General features: G+C 36.3%; 1 protein-coding gene across 10 annotated transcripts in view; it reads right to left on the bottom strand.

The window, feature by feature from the left end:
* LOC103103181 (uncharacterized) overlaps window positions 1–21822 on the bottom strand; it is a 275130-nt gene that overhangs the window by 34584 nt on the left and 218724 nt on the right. For 9 of the 10 annotated variants that reach the window (XM_007486577.3, XM_007486573.3, XM_056825025.1 and 6 more), the window contains one exon: window positions 3946–4104. The exons of the other annotated variant lie outside the window; for it this stretch is intronic. In XM_007486577.3, coding sequence (XP_007486639.2) covers window positions 3946–4104 — 159 coding nt within the window. The remainder of the gene's footprint in view (window positions 1–3945; window positions 4105–21822) is intronic. 10 annotated transcript variants of the gene reach the window in all.

The following is a 21822-nucleotide window of genomic DNA, read 5'->3' as shown; positions in this document are numbered from 1 at the left end:
ATTGGAGACAATTGACCAAAGGAAGGAATTAGAATTTAGGAAGCCTGGGGAAGGATTCCTGTAGAAGGTCATATTTTACTTGGGCTTAAAAGAAGTCAAGTGGCAGAGACAAGAAAGAAGAGAAGCCAAATCATGGGGTTCGACCAGTGAAAATACTCAGTGTCTTCTATGAGGAATATAATATTCAAAGGAGGTAAGTTAGTATCTCTGAATGACAGAGTACAAAGAGGATGTGGAAATGGTAGGAAGACTTTCTACTCTTTCTGAATATAAACGTTGAGTGAAGTAGGAAGATGGTGTAAGTTCAGTTCCTCTCTTACAATGGGAAGCGGAGGCAGGTCATAAAGTGCTCTGAACACCAGAAAATTTTAATTCGATCCTGTAGGTGATAGGAAACACTGAAATTTACTGACTAAGGAGCTGTCATGGGCAGACCAGCTCTTAGGAAGATTATTTTGACATCTGAGTGGAGGATGGACAGGAGTGGGAAGAGGCTTGGGACAGAAGACAAACCAGGAACCTATTACAATAATAAGGAACCTCTGCAGCACGGTGGTGGCAGTGTCATTCAACCTTTAATAGAACAGTATATTATTAATGAAATATCAGCAAATATCTGTGGAAACTTTTTTGAGCCAGAGTGGTTCTTACCTCACTGGTCTGATAAAATTAAGCCAAGGGTGAGATATTTTTCATTAGTAGTTTAAAATAAGGCTAAATCATTAATAATATACTCAACCTCAATTGGGTTCAACATTTTGTGATCCTATTAGGGGCAATAGATTAGATATAAGGTAAGACAAAGAGTGAGGAGGTAAACTGTTCTATTAAAGGTTGAATGACTGGATACAAATTGACCTCTAGATGTATTGGTTAGTTGTCTCTGAATAAATGAGTACCCTGTAGAATTATGCCTATCTTGCTTTGATGCAATTTCTTGAGGCAATTTCCTTTGTTGCAAGGTTTTTAAAAACAGTGTTTTTGGTTTTACATTGATTCTTACTTTGTACTCTTTAAAATATGTACAAATGGAAGATTAAATAACTTTTAATGCTTTTCATTACTACTGTATCTGTAGAAAATAGGATTTAATACTTTATCTCTTTCATTAAGCAATATCAAAATAACACAAACTTTCAGAGTTGAGCTTGTTGGAAAGTGTAAACTTTAGTGGGACTCAGCAAAACATCTATTTGTTCACACTTAGTATATTTGGCCACCTGTGCTCAAAACATGTTTAATCACATGTTGTACTGTGAAAATGGGGACAACTTACTTCATATTTACTGTGGAAATCAATTTCTAGTGAGACATAATTTTCTAGGTCAAAATGTGAAAAGCATTGACAAGGAAAAGTCAAGAACTAAAAGTAAAAAATTCAATTTTAAACTAATAACAAAGCATTATTTCTAAATGGCAATGCTCCAAGATGGCATTTTCCACTCCCCACCAATAAAAAGGAGACAAAACATATGTGACCAAATATCATCCTATTTATCTTGATGTGTCATAAATTAAGTTCTAGAACATAGTCTTCATATTTACCACTAAAATGCCATGAAATCTGGTCATTCAGTGGTTTGAAACATTAAAGACCTAGATTCCAATCCTGTCTTAGGCACTTACTAGATGTGTGAGCTTGGGTGACTGGCTTAATTAACCATCTTATATCTTGGTTTTCTCATCTATTAAATGAGGTTAATAACAGCACTGAGGAGATAACATGGGAAATGCACATTGCAAACTTTAATGTTTTATATAAAGTCTTAATAGTCAAGGAGGGGGGAGGGTCCCATTAGTGCCAGTTTATTAGATATAAGCTTAGAAATCTGGAGAAACAAGAAGGTTCACATCCTGAAGGTCTTAATTCTGAAAAGGGAGTGATTTTTTTTTTATTTTCAGACAAATTTCTACAAGTTATGACTCCAGCTTTTTCAAGGCAAAGTGAAATTGCACACAGAAAATTCTGAATATTTTAAAGTTCAATCAGACCATATAAAATATTCCAAACAGGATTCATCTTACCAATGTTCCACATTCCACATTAAGAGTCCCTATTTTGCAAGAAAAAGATTAGTTTAGAGTCCCTACTCAATAGCCATTCTAAGACAGAAAGTTTTGAATGAGCATCTGTTTTGTTTTGTTGGTAGAGGTTCCTTTAGCAAGAGGGGTATAAGAGAGGGAAGAAAGTATGCAGGAGGGGTTAATTTTCAAAGTTCAACCTTGGGTAATAGGAAAATCATACTTAATGACTCTCCCTAATGGCCTCAAGATTCTAGCTGGGTGACCCTGGGAAAGCCAAATGACCCTGTTTGACTCAGTTCCCTCATCTGTCAAATGAGCTTGAGAAGGAAATGGTAAACCATTCCCGTGTTTCTGCCAAAAAAAAAAACTCCAAATGGGGTCAAGAAGAGTCAGATCCAACTGAAAATGAGTGAAAACCAATGACAGGCACTAGCAAAATAATTATTTTTAAAATATGATCAAATGTTTGTTTCCACCCTAGGTCAAAGTTTGTCAAACCTCAAACACACAGAAAAATACATAAAATTAGAACTACAACTCTCCTAACGGTTCCTAGAAGCTCCAAACAAACCCTGATCCCCTTTTTTCCTGTATGTTTAAGAAGGTCATGGTGACAGCAGTGTCCAGATTTGTCCGTATTAAGATTAATGAGGCTCCTCTATCTGCTCTGTACTCAGTAACAGTGTACCAACTTTCTGTTTGCCCATATCTTAGAATGCTATATGTTACCATGGAAACTTAGAAAGAAAAAATATATATTTACTCAAGATTTATTTATTACATTTCTAAAGTGCCTTTCCTCCTCAAGAGTTCAGGAAGTTAGAAAATACTGTGCTTTCCTGAATGATCCCCCGTCCTCTGGGGATCCAGAGAAGGACAGGGGATGGGATCCTAGAGCTCTCATAAAAGGAGGCAATGATCCCACTCACTGGAAAGTATGTGGTACAAAACCTGGTGGGGGTAGAGATATAATGCTAGGAGAAGGTGGCAGGGAGATAGTAATCACTACTGGAGGACCACTGCAATGAATTTTAAAATAAATTGCAGAGGCTTCTTCTTCAGCTGCTGGTGAATGAAGAAGAGCTCCAAGAAGACCTGGGACAGGCTCCAGCTTAATTCCAGCATCTGTGGTTCCTTCTTTTCCTCTGGCTACTTTGGATCTTCCCCATTTTATGTTAATCCTACAGTCCATTTACATTCAACTTGCTGATAGGACTTTTTTGGAAGCTATCTCTACAGCTTGTCTTGTAGCAAACTAGATGAAAAGATGCTGCTGCTTCTGTGCAGCTGTCATCATTTCGATCTTCAAACTGGTCAAAATGATTGCACCGACTTTATCTCCCAGACACCAAAACATAATGTGGCAAGTAATAGTCTTATCATCTAGTGAGGCTAGAGGAGTCATTGCCGAAGCCCATTTTAAAAGCTTATCTGATCCAGATCTATAGGTTCTTGTGTTTGTATAGACCTGTGCTGGCAAACCTATGGCACACATGCTGGAGTGGGTGGAAGGGGGTTTCTCCCTTTCCCCTTTTCATGTGTGCCTGACGACATTTCTCTCATCTCCTGCCCCTCTGCCCAGCAGCCCAGTGGGAGTGCTTCTTCCCTCCTCTGTCTGGGGTAAGGGGGAGGGGCTCACATGCAGTGTGAGTGTTGCAGTTTGAGTACTCGATCTCTAAAAGTTTTGTCATCATCTTTTCCTCTTTTACATTCTCTTTCACCTACCTCCTACAACAATGGTTGACACAAAGTTGAATTGATTAGTACAGCCTCAAAGTTTATGGATGGATTTTGTTGCCTTGACATCTGTCTTCAATTCCCTCCCAACAAAAACTGGGGAATGTAAAACTAAGAACTATCATAAAGGGGGAAAGGGCAATATAGGACAAAACTTTAATTAAAACAAACGAGTTCCCTCACCTGTTGCATAGTCATTAGCTTGGCATAATTAGTAGCCTTCAGTAGAGCTTCTATTGCCTTTTTGGCTTTTACCTGCAGAGACCCTTTGGGAAATTCTGGTAGCATAGACAGAACACTATCTACAGTGAATTCTGGGATTGAAGCACTTTGTATTTTGGCCTGAAAAACAGAATGATCAGTTGTTAAGATATTTAACTAATAACTTCAGATATTAGCTTTTAATTTTCAATTAAATATAGAAAGAATAAAGATGTCACAGAATGAATTATTCAACCACATGTGAGGTGTCTATACAATATGTGGAATGAATTTTAGCAGTTAAGTTTTTTCTCACATGATCTCAGCAATAACCCAAGAATTCTGGTTCAAACATTTCAGGTCCTCTTATTATTCTAGAACATGTAAAGCAATGTAAGTTTTAATAATATTTTATTTTCCCCAATTGTGTGTAAAAACAGTTTTTAATATTTATTTTAAAATTTTTTTCAATTCCAAATTCTTTTTATCCTTCCCACCTTCTGCCCTCCCTGAGATGGTAGTCTGATATAATATAAATTTTAAAAAATAAAAATAAAGTCAGTGGTTAAAGTAGATGAAAAACAATCAATCAATCTTGTCTGCAGTTGATTGAAAAGAAGGTCGAAGCAAGATTGAAGGTTAAAAACCCATTTTTAATATTAACATAAAGTTAGCAAAATTAGATTTTTTTGTCATTAAGGAATAAAAATGATCATTTTCCTGATACTGAAGAATGTAACCTAAACTCAATTTATATGTTTCATGAAAAAACCTAACAAATAAAAATGAATAGGGTAGAGAACAAGGTGGCATGGTGAATGAAGCTTAAGAATTGGACTCAAGAAGGTCTGAATTGGAATGCCTAGGGCCACACAGCCAATAAATGTCTGAGGCAGCATTCCAATTAAGATCTTCTTTACTCCAAGTCTTAAGCTTCATCCACCAATCTGCCTCATCTTCTACCCTATTCGTTTTTATTTGTTAGTTTTTTTCGGTCCTGGACATTTCCATTCCCTGTGTATATGCCCATTGATACATGTGCCTATTCACACTGATGCCCCAGCCATTTATTATTATAACATTCCTATTTATATGCTTCTTGTATTATTATATTCTTCTATATTCCCTTTGTGTGTCTACTCTTCTGACTGATGGTGTGTGTGTTTATGGGAGACTATACTTCTGGTTAACAAGAGAATTTTCTTTGGTGTGTGCAGCATTTCTTACTATTCTAAAAGTGAAGGGAATGATCACCTACTATCACCAGGCATCCTCACAACAACTCTGTGAGTAGGTGTTATTATTCTCATTTTATAGATGAAGAAACTGAGGCAAAGAGTAGTTAAGAGACTTGTCTTGGGTCACACAAGTGTCTGAGGCTGAATATGAACTCAAGTCTTCCTGACTCTGACTCCAAGGCCAGCATTCTCTCCACAGTGCCATAGAGCTGTCTTATTTTAACTTTCTTTGCTTTGAATAGATTATGTCATCTATTTGCTTAGTAAGCATAAGTAAATATATATATATATATATATATATATAGTAAAAATGCAATTAGTAAAAGATATAAAAACATAATGGGGGCTCATGAGCTACTATTTTAAGTGAAAAAGAATCCAAGGAGTACTTTGAACATGTTGGAAGTCATCCCTGGGCATCCCTTCCTGGGAATTGAAGAATGCTCCTCAACAAACATCTTTGTTTCCTCAGAGTAGACACTTAATAGGTATGGACTGTATTGAAATATTGTTTGACAGTAGTAAGGCTAAGTCTCAGGTACTTTTTTGGGTTTCAAAATTAATAATCAATAACTAAATATTATATTTTATTAAGTTTTATTAATAATAACTAAAACAAAAGAACTGCCTGACTTCAGCCTGGTCACAGGTCCAAGAAAGGAAGAAGGAGGAGTTACAGCCACTTAAATACAGTCATGCAAAATGTGAGGACCCTGGGAAATGGAATTTGGGGAAATACTAAGGGACTTCTGGGGGATGAAGTCCAAAGGCTCAAAATCTCCATTCATACATATCCCCCTCTGTGATCCTATTGGGAAACCAGTTTCCCCCAAAGGATCATGGAAATATAATCAACTTAAAAATTGCAATAATTTGTGGATAAAAGAAAAAGAGAACAAAACCAATGGTTACTAGGTTGACAAAAAGCCAAGTTGGGGGCAGGCCCCTTTGGCATAAGAGTATACATTCAAAACAAAGGCATTTCAACCCCCCCACAATAGTTCAATTCACATCCCAAAGTTCACTCTGGATCTTCTGGTGCAGCATGTGGTCTCTGCAGGCATCTATCTTCATAGGGCATTCTAAATTCTGGGATATAGTAAGTTTCTTATCCTAAAATTGCTCAAATTTAAATCAAAGTTCACAATAATAACTTAGACCCACTGAGATGAATAATAACAAACATAGGGATCACTCAGGGATGCATGGCTGAGTTATGAGGTATATGAATCCATTTGCAAAAGAAAATAAAAAACATGAAAAAATCCAAATAAAAGAGAAAAATAATTTGTGAATATAATACAAAATGTAAAAGTCTTATGTCTAAAAAAATCCAAGTAAACTAAAAAGTCTGTAATAGGGCCCAATTGAATCAGGCCAAATTTGAGATACTTGGTAGAATGTGGGACAAGGAAGACCTGCCTTTAACACATGTTAAACATCTGCAACCTTGAACCCCAAACAAGTTCAAGTCCTCTTGGCTCAAAATTTTCATCAATCCCATCAGGATTGATTGGTCTCTTTGACCTTGTGCTTGATTGGCACTATGCAGTTTAGCTTTGTGAATTCTTTGGCACTGTGCAATGGTTCTTTTTGTATTCTCTTATCCTGGAATCAGACAGAATCATTAAGCAAAGGCCCATAAATTTTTTTAAACAATCAATGGCATCATTTTTATAGTCTAAAGCTATTTGGGCATGCATTAATATTAGAACAAATGTATTTAAAACTTATATTACTGCAAAATAAAAAAAAATTAAAGAAAAATCTTCTCAGTACTGTTGACATGTGCTTCAAATACAAAAAGGAGAGAAAAAAACTAAGATACTATATTGCATATTCAAGGGAAAAAAATTAAAGTTTTTTTTTTAAGTTTTAAAAATCAAAAATATGTAGCTTAAAATCAGTGGCACACTGTCAGCCATGTGCGAGTACAAAATGATTTTCAGAATAAAACAGTAACACAGTAGATAATGGACATTCAAAGTACCAATGTACCCAAAATTCACAATAGCCCAGTTAATTACAATAGCAAACAAACCCACTATCATATTTCACATAAATTGCTATATGACATAAAAAAAAACTATGAACTGATGGATATTTGTCACAATTTTTACAGATGTAGCAAATCTTTTAACCTTGGCAAACATATTTTTAAACAAGGTAAAACTTATTTGGGTATAGAACACCATCAAGAAATCTAGATTGTTCTGCTGGAAGTAAATTAAAATGAAGAGTTTTGCAAGAGTTCTTTTTTTTTTTTTGGCTTCCTGATTCATAGAAATGTTCCTTGGTAGGAACATTTGAACATTTCTTTGTTTATCTACCTTTAATACAAGATTCTTTATTTTATATATAAATATACACACATATATATGTACATATATATATATATCATCCATCCAGAAACTACTTGTTACTAAAATTATTTCTGAAGACCTCTTAGAATTACTATTTAAATTCTTAGCTCATTAAATTCTCCAAAGGTTGCAAACAATCTAACCAATTTTATTGAAATCCATCCATCATCATCTATGTGACAATTAACAAGGCAACATGTGATCTTCAATGGACCTAGTGACAAGGGTTTTAGGCAATATGTTCATGGGCTTATACAGAGATATTTTGTTCTTCAGCAAAGGTAAAGATGCAAATTAAAGATCAATATAGGCAAAACATAGCTTTAAATGATTCAGTATAACAGAAAGATATTGATTAAATTAAAACAGATAAACTTAAAAAATTTTTAAACCTTAAAATAATCAGTAAATACAATAATATAAATCAATGAGAAGGTACAGACAGGTACTGCAGTCAAAAAAATTCTTTTCACCAATCCCAATAGACTTATTCACTATTATAGGAGGAGAATAAACACAAAATAGTTACCAATAAACTTTCAGATATCTTTTAAAGTTTCCTTCCCCTTCCCCCATATTTATTATCCATTTAGATTTCATTTGTCAGAGATCTGAATTTCCTCATAGAAGCACAGGGCATAATCTCCACTCTGCATGTTAAAAGCAATTAGGACTATTAGAACATTGTCAAAATATTTCAGGTTGGTTTGTAGTTTAAGCAGCCTAGCTTGTTGCATATTCTTGAGAAGGAAATAAAGAAGGAAATCTCCAACGAAAATAAAAAGTCCCAGGATAAGAATTAAGCAGATCCAAACTTCACTTTTTACCTCTACCAACTCAAACTGTTATTTCAGAGTTTCAAGCATGCTTTTCAATAGCATTTTTCCTGAAGGAGGCTGAATGGGGTTTGCTTAAAGAGTAAACAGAAAGAAGCAAACTGTCTAGGGAAAACAATAGCATATTTGCATATGAGAGAAAAAATACTTCTCCTTGGTGTTTTGGGTCAAGAGAAGGAAGGGAAAAAATTAGGCTTATTCCTCAAAATTCACTTTAAATCTACTGATTTGGAACTAACTGCCCTCCCTGTGATGCTCACAAATTTTTGAGAATTCATAATCCCTTCATAGTTGCCAAAATGTGGGTTTCAAAATTAATAACCAATAACTAAATATTATGTTTCATTAAGTTTTATTAATAATAACTAAAACAAAAGAACTGCCTGACTTCAGTCTGGTCGCAGGTCCAAGAGAGGAAGAGGGAGGCATTACAGCCACTTAAATATAATCCCGCAAAATGTAGGGACCCTAGGAAATGGAACTTGGGGAAATACTAAGGGACTTCTGGGGGATAAAGTCCAAAGGCTCAAAATTTCCATTTATACACTTTATTTCTTTAACCAAGCAAGCAATCACAATTGTGTGAAATAATCATGGGGACTAATGCAACCACAACACCTACAGGATCTCTGTCTCAAGGCTTTTGTCTCTGCAGTCTTTCTTTGACACAGTTCCCAGGGACATTTTCCTAAAGCATAAGCTTGACCATTGTAAAAAAAAAAATAATGGCGAGCTACACAAAATAGAGAGAGAAACTGTTCCAATATAGATTCAAAACTGTTTGGATAGTTTTGATAGAGGAAATCAAAAGTATCTTCAGTGATGAAGTGAAGCTCAAATGTGAACTTCCCTTCACGGCCAGGCACAAGGAAGCTAAATAGACTCTTATTATAAACATAAAACATTTATTGAAATATGTAAGGATAAATAAAGGATTTCTAATTCTAAGGGATTCTAAATCCACCCAAAGAAACTCCTAGGTTCCACAAGGAACTGCTTCTCCTGTATTTCACAGACTATACTAATCCTTCCTGATATGACTAACACAAATTTATACTATCTAAATAAAAACTACTGCTATTATCACTATAAATCTTAACTTTGCCTTCAAATTATAAAATAGCAAAAGCTAGCTGGCTGAGTCTCAACAAGAATCCAGTTAGGACTCTGATTATGTTAAGACTCAGAGTCCAAAGCAAAGACCAGTTTTTACTTTGGTCTTCTCAGAGTTAAACAATCTATAAAAACCACAATTGATATTCAATAGTGTTTCCCAAGTTGGGAAAGGAAAACCCTGAGCTCCTTCAGATCTTTTCCCTCAGACAGAGAGATGCAAAGATTTTACCTCCTCCAGCCCTGAGAGAGAGTCTTTGAGTCTGTCTCTGCCAACTGCCAGAGAGAGTAATTGACATAGAAAAACGGTTATGACTGTCACATCTGAAATTAACACACTCTTTCCACTCTGCTTCAAACTCCAGTTCTTTTCTCAAGCAGCCACATTACTTCTTATTCCTAAACTAATAAAACAATACTTATTTTCTAAAATCATCCTTACACCATGTCCCCTCCCTTCTCAAAATACCTCAGTAACTATTCATTAAATACGAACCCCTGTGTTTGACTTTAAAAACTTCAACCTATCTTTCTAGACTTATCGGGCATTATGCTGCTTCCTGTAATCTCCAGTAAATACAAATTGACTGCTGTTTCACACACACACACACACACACACACACACACACACACACACACACACACAATCTAAATGTGAATAGGAAGTCGTAATATCATCCATTAAGCAAAATATATTGAAAATAAGCATGGATTTATATGAGAAATTTTGGCTGATTTGAAAACAGAATCAACTTATTTTTGTTTTTACACATGTATGGTAGACAATGAAATTCAAAATACAGAGAAATATAGTGAAACATGGCTCCTGCTTAAAACCATGAGATTCACAGCTGTCATGGATTATTATTTGATTGTTTGATAAAAAGCATCTAAAAATAAATTTACTGAATAACTATAGTAACTACTAACAAACAAAAATTGTTTTTATGTACTTGCTCTTAACAATCATCCACAGGGCACACATAAGGATTTCCAAATTAATAAAGCATTCTAACACAGATGACTCTCACTAATATAGCATTAATAATAATACTTTTTAAAAAAAACTTACCTTGGAGGCCACTGGTGGCTCAGTGCATTGAATGCCAGGGCTAGGTCCAAATGTGGCCTCAGACATTTCCTAGCTGTGTGGCTCTGGGCAAGTCACTTGACATCCATTGCCTGCCCCTTACCACTCTTCAGCCTTGAAATCAATATGCAGTATTTATTTTAAGACATAAAGGTTTAAAAAATAAAACAAAGAAAACAAAAATCTTACTCTCTATCTTAGAATCGATACTGAGTATTGATTCCAAGGTAGAAAAGCAGTAAGGATAAGGCAACCAAAGTCAAGTTACTTGCCCAGAGTTATACAAATAGGAAGTGTCTGATGCCACATTAGAACCCAGGACATTCCATTTCCAGGTCTGTCTCTAACTTCTGAACCACCTAGCTGCTATAATAATATTAACCTTGTTACTGAATATTGTTAATAATGTTTTAGTGAAAGCAAAAAAGATTTTGTTCTGTTAATAAATAATATTTTAAATTATTTCATTTTAGCTCATACTTTTATATTTCTATTTTTATATGTTTTATAATATTAAATAATGTAATTTAAAGATCTATAAATATACATATATAATTTCTAAATATATGTCAGGAGTATAAACTCAAAGGCTATAATAGTATATTCCTTTGACCACTACATGGAAATGTAACTTTTCAAGATGGCACATCAAGATCTTCATGAGAAAAATAAACCGAAGGAAAAAATAAAACAAAGAAATATCGTTTTTCTTTTAAACAAAAACTCTGACACATATAGTTTATGCTATTTAAGACTTTTATCATATCATTCATCACACTGCTGAGGAAACATGGGGCAGTAGATAAGGTGCTGAACTTGGAGTCAATTTTATTTAAAAATCTTACCCTAAATCCCACTTTAAGACATTTACTAACCATGTGAGCCTAGGTAAGGCACTCAAGTTCTCTGCCTCAGTTTTCTCATTGGTATATTGAGACAGTGAAACTTATTGGCCTCAAAGGTCTCTTTTGGCTTTAAATATATGATAATATTATCTTTTTTTTTACCAGATAGAAAAATAGGAGAACTAATTTTCCCTTTCTAATATTATAATTTTTCTAGCCCTCAGGATAAAATATTTTAAACTGTATAAGTTATCCCAAAGAAATTAGGTCAGAATTTTGTTGCTTTTAATGCTAGGCACCAGGTTAGTACAATGAATATAGTGCTCAGGGTAGTCAGGAAAACTCATCTTCCTGAGTTCTAATCCAGCCTTCCATATTTACTCTGTGTATTACTCTAGGGAAGTCATTTAAACCTGTTTGCTCCAGTTTCTCCAAATGTAAAAAGAGCTGGAAAAGTAAAAGGTAAATCATTCCAGTATCTTTGCCAAGAAAATCCCAATCTGGCCACAAAAAAGTTGGATATGACTGAAAAACGACTGAACAAATTACAAGACAAACAAAAGACAAAGTAAACATACATTTTAGCAAAGTAGAAAGCATTTATAGCACACCAGTCATCCTTTTAAAATTGTCATGAACAAAACCATAAAACCAATAGAACATAGTTGTTCTGATTGTAGCATCTAGAGTAGCTTTATCTTTAAGTTCTGAAGTCATTACATGACACACATTACAGTCAATAAGAAACTAATTTTGGAGGGAGGTGGGGAAAAGGTTTGTTCTGGAATAGATATACCAAGAATCATGTGACAGCATTCCAGATTTTATTCAGAAAGTCTTCTAGAGTGGTCTCTTTCTCCCTCAGAAATTTCAAAGATATTAGCTCACTCAAGTAGGGCACAAACCTTCAAGAATGGAAGGGGACATAATTGAAAAATTATATTTTCCCTTAAGAAAAGTGATTGGCTAGACAAAATGATCTAATGCACTTACTTTTATTTATTTTATAACACTTGAAGGAGAAAAATGTCACTGTCCAAAACTATTAGCCTATCAAACACTCTGTTTTGACTGAAAATTCAATTATGTATATCGGTTGAGGTGCTTGTTTAAAAAATAGCTTATGAGTCTGTTAAGGCAAAATAGAGTTAAAAGTTGTCTGTGGTATTTATAAACTCAAACCTTACAATTATGTAGCTGACAGAGAATAATTTTTCTTTAGGTACTTGAATATAAATCCAAATGGTTCATTTAACTTCAACCTGGGTCTAAGAATCCAGAAGGCCAACATAAGAAGTATTTTAGGAAATTAACTATTAATGCCTTCCACATTTGTAAATTCTTATTTGTCCTAACCCCATAAGAATCAGAGTCACTGTTATTCCAAGGTCTTTACCTTGCTAATATGTAATATCTAAGAAAGTGGTTCATTAAAATAAACACCTACTTATTTAAATACTCAGCACTAATCTACTCATAGATGAAAACGCACAAAGACCATCGTCATCCTCGGTTACCGAGAGACTGCTACTACTACTACTACTAATTTAGTGGATATTCATAGCCCATTAAAAGTTGATGGGTTTTCCCTTCTGAAAACCATTACATGGGCTTTTGAATAATGTATATTTAAAGATTCTTCTTTATCATAGTCATAATTTTAATAGTATCTGTCTGATACCTGTTTGAATAAAAGATAGTGGGCCCATTATGGCAGAAAAGACAATTGTAAAATGGAAAATAGGTTAGAGAAACTTTCATTCCATAATTACAATAAAGATTGAATGAAAATTGTACAAAAAGGAATTTTTGCTTTATTCCTGTCCTGTGTATGTAGTGATTTGGATGAACAAGTTATTTTACCCCTCTGGCCTCAGTTTCCTCATCTGCAAAGAGTATGTGGGGACATCTAATGTCCTTTGCTCCTCTAAACTGTATGATCCTATTACCTATGTTAACAATGATCATGTCTGTCATAGGAGCAGAATTCATCACATTTATTCTGGCAGTGACATGGTTGTGAAAATGCTGATGGGAAAAGAAATGACAATTGTTAATGCTAGTCAATGTCAACTTGTTTGTTCCAAAGCCAGTTTATGTTTGAAGAGTCCTCTTGTGAGTTTGGTACACTGACACTGTGACAAGTAAAAGGAGGTTGTGGAGAATCTTTCATACAATAAGCATTTATTAAGTAATTAGTGTGTTCCAGAACCCAGTACTAGATGCTTATGATTTAAAGACAAAAAGTGTTCATTGCAAAAGTCAAAAGAGAATGTGTAAAACACTTTGCCAACTATGAGGTAGAGTCAATTGCCCATTATTATGACTATTCTGTTTCAAAGGTCCTTTGTAAGAGAAGTGTATATAAGATGTTGCAGAATGAAGTCCACCTCCTCATCCTAAGTCACTGTGTTTATCCCAGTATGAATTTTCTTTTTCTTTTTTTTTTTAAATTAGCTTTTCTATAGTTCCCCTCAAACTCATTCTTACAACCTAGTTGCCCTTTGCTCTTTTCATGGAGATATGAACTCCAAACTGTAAATTTGCCCTTGGACCTTATTAACAAACAAACACAGCAAGATTCTAAATTGCCAGTGTAAGGCCAAAGAACTGAGGGAAAATAAAAGGGAGCAGGAGAGAACAGAACAGTGTGTGCGTGCGTGCGTGTGTGTGTGTGTGTGTGTGTGTGTGTGTGCGTGCGTGTGTGTGTGTGTGTGTATGTGTGTGTGTCATTTGAAATATATTTAGAAAGAAAATCAGAACTGAAGAGATTATTTGCTTACTGAACATCCCAAACAATGTAGGAGAAATGAATAAATGCAAAAGGCAAGGACAGCAATGGAGTGACTTCAGAAAGACCAATAAGAAACTTTGTTTTAAAAGTATCCAAGGAGACAAGAGTGAAGGTGAAAATACATGGAAGGTAAGAGTGAAGAGACATGCCTGTGGCATTATGGATAGAATCTGCTTTACACTCTGCCTACAGTTTGGTTTGGTTTGGTTTGGTTTTGTAGGGACTACCTTAGAAAAGTGGAGGTACATGGCAGGAAGAAGAGGAAGAGGAAGAGGATGCATGATGAGCCTGGATCAAGGACTAGCAATGAGGGGAAGCTGACCACTGTGGTCTCAGAAAGAGAAGAGTCTGCAGGAAGAGTGGATGAGGAGGAGAATGGGATTGATTAGATAAGAGGAAAGAAGTCTTACATTGCTGGTGGGATGAGGTTCTGCTTTTATGGGTAATGGCAGATTATATATGAAGGGGGAGATAGGGAACTTGTACTGGATGTGGTCTGGAGTGTTAGGTACTTAAAAAGTTTACTTGTCCTACCTTAGAAAGGGAGGAATTTGAACTCCCTTTGGGGCAATAGGCATCTGGGAGAATGGAAGAGAATACGTGTGGGGGAAATTTGAGGCAAATAAGGAAGAAAATTTAACCAGGGGATGATGGTATAGGACAGTGGTGGGCTATATTGTACTTTCTGATACCTGCAATAGTTGATTCAATGGAAAAGAGGAATGCAGGAGGAAAGCTATACTGAACACTGGCAAAACTTGCCTGGGGGGAAGAGTCTAGAGTGAATGCATTAGATATTTTGATTGCATGGAGAATAAGGAAAGTAAAAAGAGCCGAAATAAGTATAGAGATCATGAATCAGAGAATGAAAGTCTAGAATAGCCATAGAGAATAAATAATGAAGAGAATAAGAGAAATTAATTTTTGGAAAGGAGTGCAAAAATTAAATTTAAAAAAACCTAATGAATAGAACTAATTGAAGGGAAGGAGAGGGAAGGCTAATCTACTTAACTAAATGAGAGGAAAAAAAGGGGTGACGACTTGTACAGCCAGATAAAAGCAATAGAGAGAAAGCAACTAATAAGCAAAACTCCAAAGAGAAAGGAAAAACAAATGAGGGGAAGAAATCAAGGGTGAGGGGAAGAACTACCCTTGAAAAAGAATAAGGTAAAATAACTGAAGGGCTCCAGTACTGTCAAAAGTGGGGAGAAATCATAACTTTAAAAAAATCAATATTAGAAAACAGATGGTGGAAATCCAAACCTAATTCATAACTTTAAATGTGAATGCACAAAACAAATCAATAAAATAAAGAGAGTAACAGATTGAAAAATAAAATAAAATCCTACAATCTGTTGCTTTCAAGAAACATTTTTTAAAAGTTTAACATAAAATAAAACTGGATTATATTGTGTAAGTCTAACACAGAGATAAAGAAAAGCAAAAATGCGAAACTGAATAAATTGCTAGGGAATCTAGACTTAAAAAGCTAAGGATGTATCTTAAATGGAGAAGCCAAAGAATATTCAATACAATGTGAAACTTATATGAAAATTAACAACATATAAAGCCTAGAGATATTATAAATGAATGTATTATAAAAAATAGAAGAGAAACAGATGCTCTATCTCTCTTATAGTCATGGACAGGACTTATATCCTTTACAAAATAAGAGATATAAGTAATTACAAAAGATAAGATTACTTTGATCAAATGAAACTGAAAAGTTTATGCACAAAGTTAACACTCAGGATAAGAACAGAAGTGGTCTAATGGGGAACAAATCTTTGTATCAAATTTCTCTGATAAGGTTTTGGAAGCTAATTTATATATACAAATTATTAATTCACATGTATATGTGTGAGTGTATTTATATATATATATATATATGTATGTACTTGCATGTATATATACGCATATGCATGCATACTCTGTGTGTATCTGTAAAAATCATGCATGTATGTATATACATATTTATGACTAATAACCATTTGTTAATAGATAAGTGGTCAAAGGAAATGAAGAATATTTCCCAAGAGAATTGGAAAGTATTCACAACTCCATGTAAGAATGCTTCAAATTATTAGCAAGAAAAATGCAAATAAAGTCAAATCCAAGGGTTTCATCTTCCGTCCTGTAAAGTGGCCCACACAATGGCAATATTTAATTTGGAGAGGTTGTGGGATGATAGGAACACTGATACAAAATGATATAATCATTTTGGAAACCTATTTGAAATTATGGAAACAAAATGACTAAAATGTCTGTATCCTTTGAACTGGAGAAAAAGGAAGCCACTGATAACAAGAAATACCTTCATATTTGAGGATGAGTGGAAGCTGTTGGATTCTTGAGATAACGATGATGCAAGAAACAGAAGATATCAATAATAACTTATTTTTAATAAAGAGTTAAAGTAGAATCTATTACACCTCAGAGGAATAAAAAAAAAGTTGTGGTAATATATGATAATATGTAAGGAAAGAAAAACAAAAATAGATGTAATTAAGACAGATTCAAAAAGGGAATCTACATTATTCTTAAAAATGCCATAGACAATGAATCCTCAGGATAGGGACTAAACCTGTGATTTCACATCTACTACCAATGTAGGCTGACATCTCTGAAATTCATAATCTAAGAGAGTTGACTGGAGAACCAAGAGGTTAATATAATGTGCCCTAGGTAACAAATCCAGTATGTGTGAGAGATAGGACTTAAACTCATCTTTCCCCCTAAACTCTTTCCCTCTCCTAACTTCCCTATTACTCTTGTGGGGAACACCATTCTCCTAGTTCCCCTGGCTCACAATGTATCATCCTCAACTTTTCACTACCTTTCTTTACTGTTAGAACCAGTCTGTTGCCAAGGTCCATCAATTTTAACTTTACAACATCTCAGGTATAACCCCTTCTCTCCTCTGACACTGCCTTCACTCTAGAGCAAGTCCTCAAACCCAGTGCCTGGACTACTACAATAGCCTATCAATGGATCTGCCAGTTGTTTTCTTGGACCTAGAAGGCAGAATGGTGGGGAAAAAAATGCAGAAGAAATCCAGCGCTTTGCTGATACGAAAAACTACAAACAATTTTTCAGTGCCCTCAAGACTGTCTATGGGCCATTAAAACCCACCACCACTCCCTTGCTATTCTCTGACGGAGATACTCTCATAAAAGATAAAAAAAGGCATCAGCAACAGGTGGAAAGAACACTTCAGTCAGCTTCTCAACCAACCCTCTTCAGTCGACCAAAGCACCCTTGACCAGATCCCCCAAAACTACACCATTGAACAACTTGACATCCCTCCTTCAATAGAGGAAGTCCAAAAAGCCATTAAACAAATGAGTGCAGGCAAGGCACCCGGTAAAGACGGGATCCCAACCGAGGTGTACAAGGCCTTAAATGGAAAGGTGCTCCAGGCATTCCACATAGTGCTGACCAGCATATGGGAAGAAGAAGACATGCCCCCCCAGAACTCAGAGATGCCTCCATCGTAGCCCTATACAAGAACAAAGGTGCACGAGCAGCCTGTGACAGCTACAGAGGCATCTCACTACTCTCCACTGCTGGAAAGATCCTCGCCCTTGTTATACTCAACAGACTCATGTCATCTGTTTCAGAGCAGAACCTGCCTAAATCACAATGTGGCTTCCAACCAGATTGCAGCACCATCAACATGGTCTTCACAGTGAGGCAAATGCAGGAAAAATGCCTTGAGCAGAACCTGAGTCTCTACATTGTCTTCATAGACCTGACAAAGGCATTCGACACAGTGAACAGGGACGCATTGTGGGTGATCCTTAACAAGCTTGGTTGCCCAGCAAAATTCATCAAACTGATCCAGCTCTTTCATGTCGACATGACAGGGGAAGTCCTATCTGGTGGAGAGACTTCCAATCGCTTCAACATCTCCAATGGCGTGAAACAAGGCTGTGTCCTCACTCCGGTACTATTCAACCTATTTTTCACCCAAGTATTACAACATGCTCTGATGGATCTAGACCTGAGCGTCTACATCAAATACCGACTGGAGGGCTCACTATTCGACCTTCGCCACCTGACTGCAAAAACAAAGACAACAGAGAGACTCATTCTGGAAGCTCTCTTTGCAGATGACTGTGCTCTCATGGCCCACCAAGAAAATCATCTCCAAACCATTGTGGACAACAACAGGAACAAAACTGTTTGGTCTGACTATCAGCCTCAGCAAAACAGAGGTGCTGTTCCAATCTGCACCAGGGAGGCCAACTAGCCAGCCATGCATTACAATTGACGGCACTCAGCTTTCTAACGTCAACACTTTCAAGTACCTGGGCAGCACCATCACCAACGAAGGGTCCCTAGACCACGAGATTAATGCCAGGATCCAAAAGGCTAGCCAGGCACTCGGGCGGCTGTGCTCCAAAGTCCTCCAACACAGAGGTGTAAGCACTGCGCAGTGGTCCTCAGCTCACTCCTGTACGGTTGTGAGACATGGACACTGTACCGGAAGCACATGAAACAGCTGGAGCAATTCCACCAACGCTCCCTCCGGTCAATCATGAGGATCCAATGGCAGGACCGAATCACCAATCAGGAAGTCCTCGACAGAGCCAACTCCACCAGCATCAAAGTCATGGTCCTCAAAACCCAGCTACGATGGTCTGGACACAGCATCCACATGGACCCAGAGTGAATACCAAGACAGGTATTCTATGGTGAACTGTCAGCTGAAGTCAGGAAACAAGGCCGATCAAAGAAAAGATATAAGGATCAGCTAAAGTCCAACTTGGAGTGGGCTGGCATTACACCAAAGCAACTAGAACTCACTGCCTCTGACAGAAGCAGCTGGCGAACCCACATTAACCATGCCGCCACCTCCTTTGAAGATGAGCAACGTCAACGTCTTGCCGCTGCACGTGAACGCCGACACCAGGCCACAACCGCACCTCCCATAACAACTGGCGCCCCATGCCCCATGTGCCACAAACTCTGCACCTCAGTCTTTGGACTTCAAAGCCACATGAGGGTACATCAATAGATGATAATGCACAAAGACAATTGTCATTCTCGGTCACCAAGAGACTACCACTGAAAAAGGCAGAATTGAAACCAGAGGTGGGAAATTACAGGAAACTGAGTACAGGCAATTAATAAAAGTGGTCCAAAGTAAAATAGCCTTTCTAGTGAAGTAGAAAGATTGTTGTCAATCAGGTTATTCAAACAAGATAAGGAAAGCTTTCATCAAGAATATAAAAAGAGAAAATGCACTGTATCACCTAGCCTCCCCTGCTTTGAATAATGGTTTTTAAATGATAAAATATAATACATATTATTTCAAAGGAAGCCAAATATGTTCAAATAAAACTACCAATATATTAAAAAAAAAACAAGGTCAGAGCTCTCAGATTAATAATCTCCACTCTACATAAACTACCTTAAAGGTTAGTTGATTTGATCAGTTTAAAACTCACATGTTCTAAAAATGTTATAGTACTTTATTCTGTTTTACTTATTTTCCTTTCAGATCAAATGAATTCCACAATGCCATTATCTTTTTTTTCAAAACCTTTACTCTCTGGGAGAAATTTTCTCTCAAGACAAATCTTGTGGTGAGTGATTAAAGACTGACTAATCTTTCTTAAGGCTCAGTCCTAGGTCATTTGGCCTAGGCCCTTCATACTATTTTTCTCTTATTCTCTCTCCCTTTCCTTAATTCCTTCATTTGTATTAATTAAAATCTCCATAAAACCCAGCTCTCTTGAGTATTTTCATATTTGGGAATTTTTCCCATGGTGACCATTTATTTTTAATATAAAATCAAGACACTAAAATTATCTTTACAGTTTTGACAATTCACGGTTTGAACCCCACATTTTCGCGGTCGCACATTTGTAATACTGAGTTTTTATTTGAAAGTTCTGATTTCTGCAACAGTTGAAGTTCTAACTTCCATCATGATTTCCTCTTTTAGTTTTTCTTTTTCTCTATGGAATCGGTTCAGAGCCAACATTTTGTTGTTTACCCCCAAAATGCAAAAACATATAGAAAGCAGTAATTGAGAAGTTAGCATGAAATTTTTAGGCAGCAAGTGAGTTAAAAAATGGAATCTGCCATCATGTTCATTATTATTATATATTTATTTTTATAATAGAAATATATAATAGATTACATAATAAACAGATATGGTATAATAAAAATTAATAATCAGAGATGGACTACAGCATGTTTAAAGAAATCAAAAATGCTGAACAAATATAAGTACTAAATATGAATGTACATACATAACATCTAAATTCATAAAGGAAAAGTTAACAGATTTGAAAAAGATACAGACAATAATAGTAGGAGACTTCATTATTCAGCTTTAATTTGACAGAGAAATCTAAACAAAAGATAGAACCAAATGAACTATTCAAAAATAAAAATGAAAGACATGGTATCTTTATTATGAGAGAATAAATAATATACCTGTTCTTCAATTTGACATGCTTTATAAAAAATAGTTGAAGTTCTAGGGCACAGGGAAATTAGAAATGAATGTTAAAATGCAAGAAATACCCAGGCCAGGAGATAGAAGGTCCAAGGTTCAAATCTGGCCTCAGACACTGACTAGCAGGGACAGCTTCTTCCTTGACCCTGTAATGGAGGAAGGCTTGGGGTGCTAAAAGAAACTGGATCTAGGAGAGATAGCTGATGTTTAAAGTTGGCTCCGAGAGAGGAGAGGGAGCTTGAAGATTTTCCCCCTTCAGCCTTCCCTCCTTAGCTAAAGCTGCTCTCCCAGATTTGCTCTTGTCCCTCTTGTCCCTCCCCCCCCCTCCACTACTAGAGACTAAAATGTTTCTTCTTAAGAAGATGTCTCTCCGCCTTCATTCAGGGAAAGCATAACTACTTTAATGTCAATTAACTCAATCAGCGTAATACAAAGGAATAGCTGACAGGGAAAGAATGGGAAAGGAAAGTAGGGGAAAGGGGGTCCCTTTCTTTAGCTAAACCCCTTTTCCCTCCCTCCTTGAGTTTGGGGGGAACTCAGGCAGCCTGAGTTCCCCTAAGAGATAGTCATGTTGACTGACCCTGGGTCTGGCCCCTTGGCCACAGTTCAGACCCAGGGCAACAGGAGCCTCATGAGGTAAAGTCTGACAGAGATTCAAAATGCCTTTTCTCAGGTTTCTCTTCAGTAGTCTTTTCAATTGGGAAATGCTGGGGGAAAGGATTTCCAGTCACAAGCAGGAAAAAATGTGGGTAACCCTCAAGAGAAAGTCTTATCCAGTCCTCTCTCTTCAACTTCCTCAAACTGAGAGACCAACTGCTCTTCAGAAGGAAACCTTCCCCTTCCTCAAGATTCCAACCTCCTGGGGCCCCTCCCCTGACAAGGAGAAAGATTCATCAGTTCTTCAGCCTGGCACTTTTTCTCATGTGCAAACCTCTGTCACAACCCTGGGCAAGTCACTTAACCCAGTTGTCTATCCCTTACCATTTTTTTGTCCCTTTCTCATTGCTCTCACCTGGATTCACCCCAATTTGTCAACATCCTTCCTAACATGTGTTGTCCTGAATTAGATACTATGATTTTATTAATTCAACCTAAACTTGAAATCATT

The sequence above is a fragment of the Monodelphis domestica genome, chromosome 3 (assembly GCF_027887165.1).
Source record: "Monodelphis domestica isolate mMonDom1 chromosome 3, mMonDom1.pri, whole genome shotgun sequence".
In the NCBI taxonomy this organism is placed as follows: Eukaryota; Metazoa; Chordata; class Mammalia; order Didelphimorphia; family Didelphidae; genus Monodelphis; species Monodelphis domestica.
This window is presented reverse-complemented; position numbering and strand designations above follow the sequence as displayed.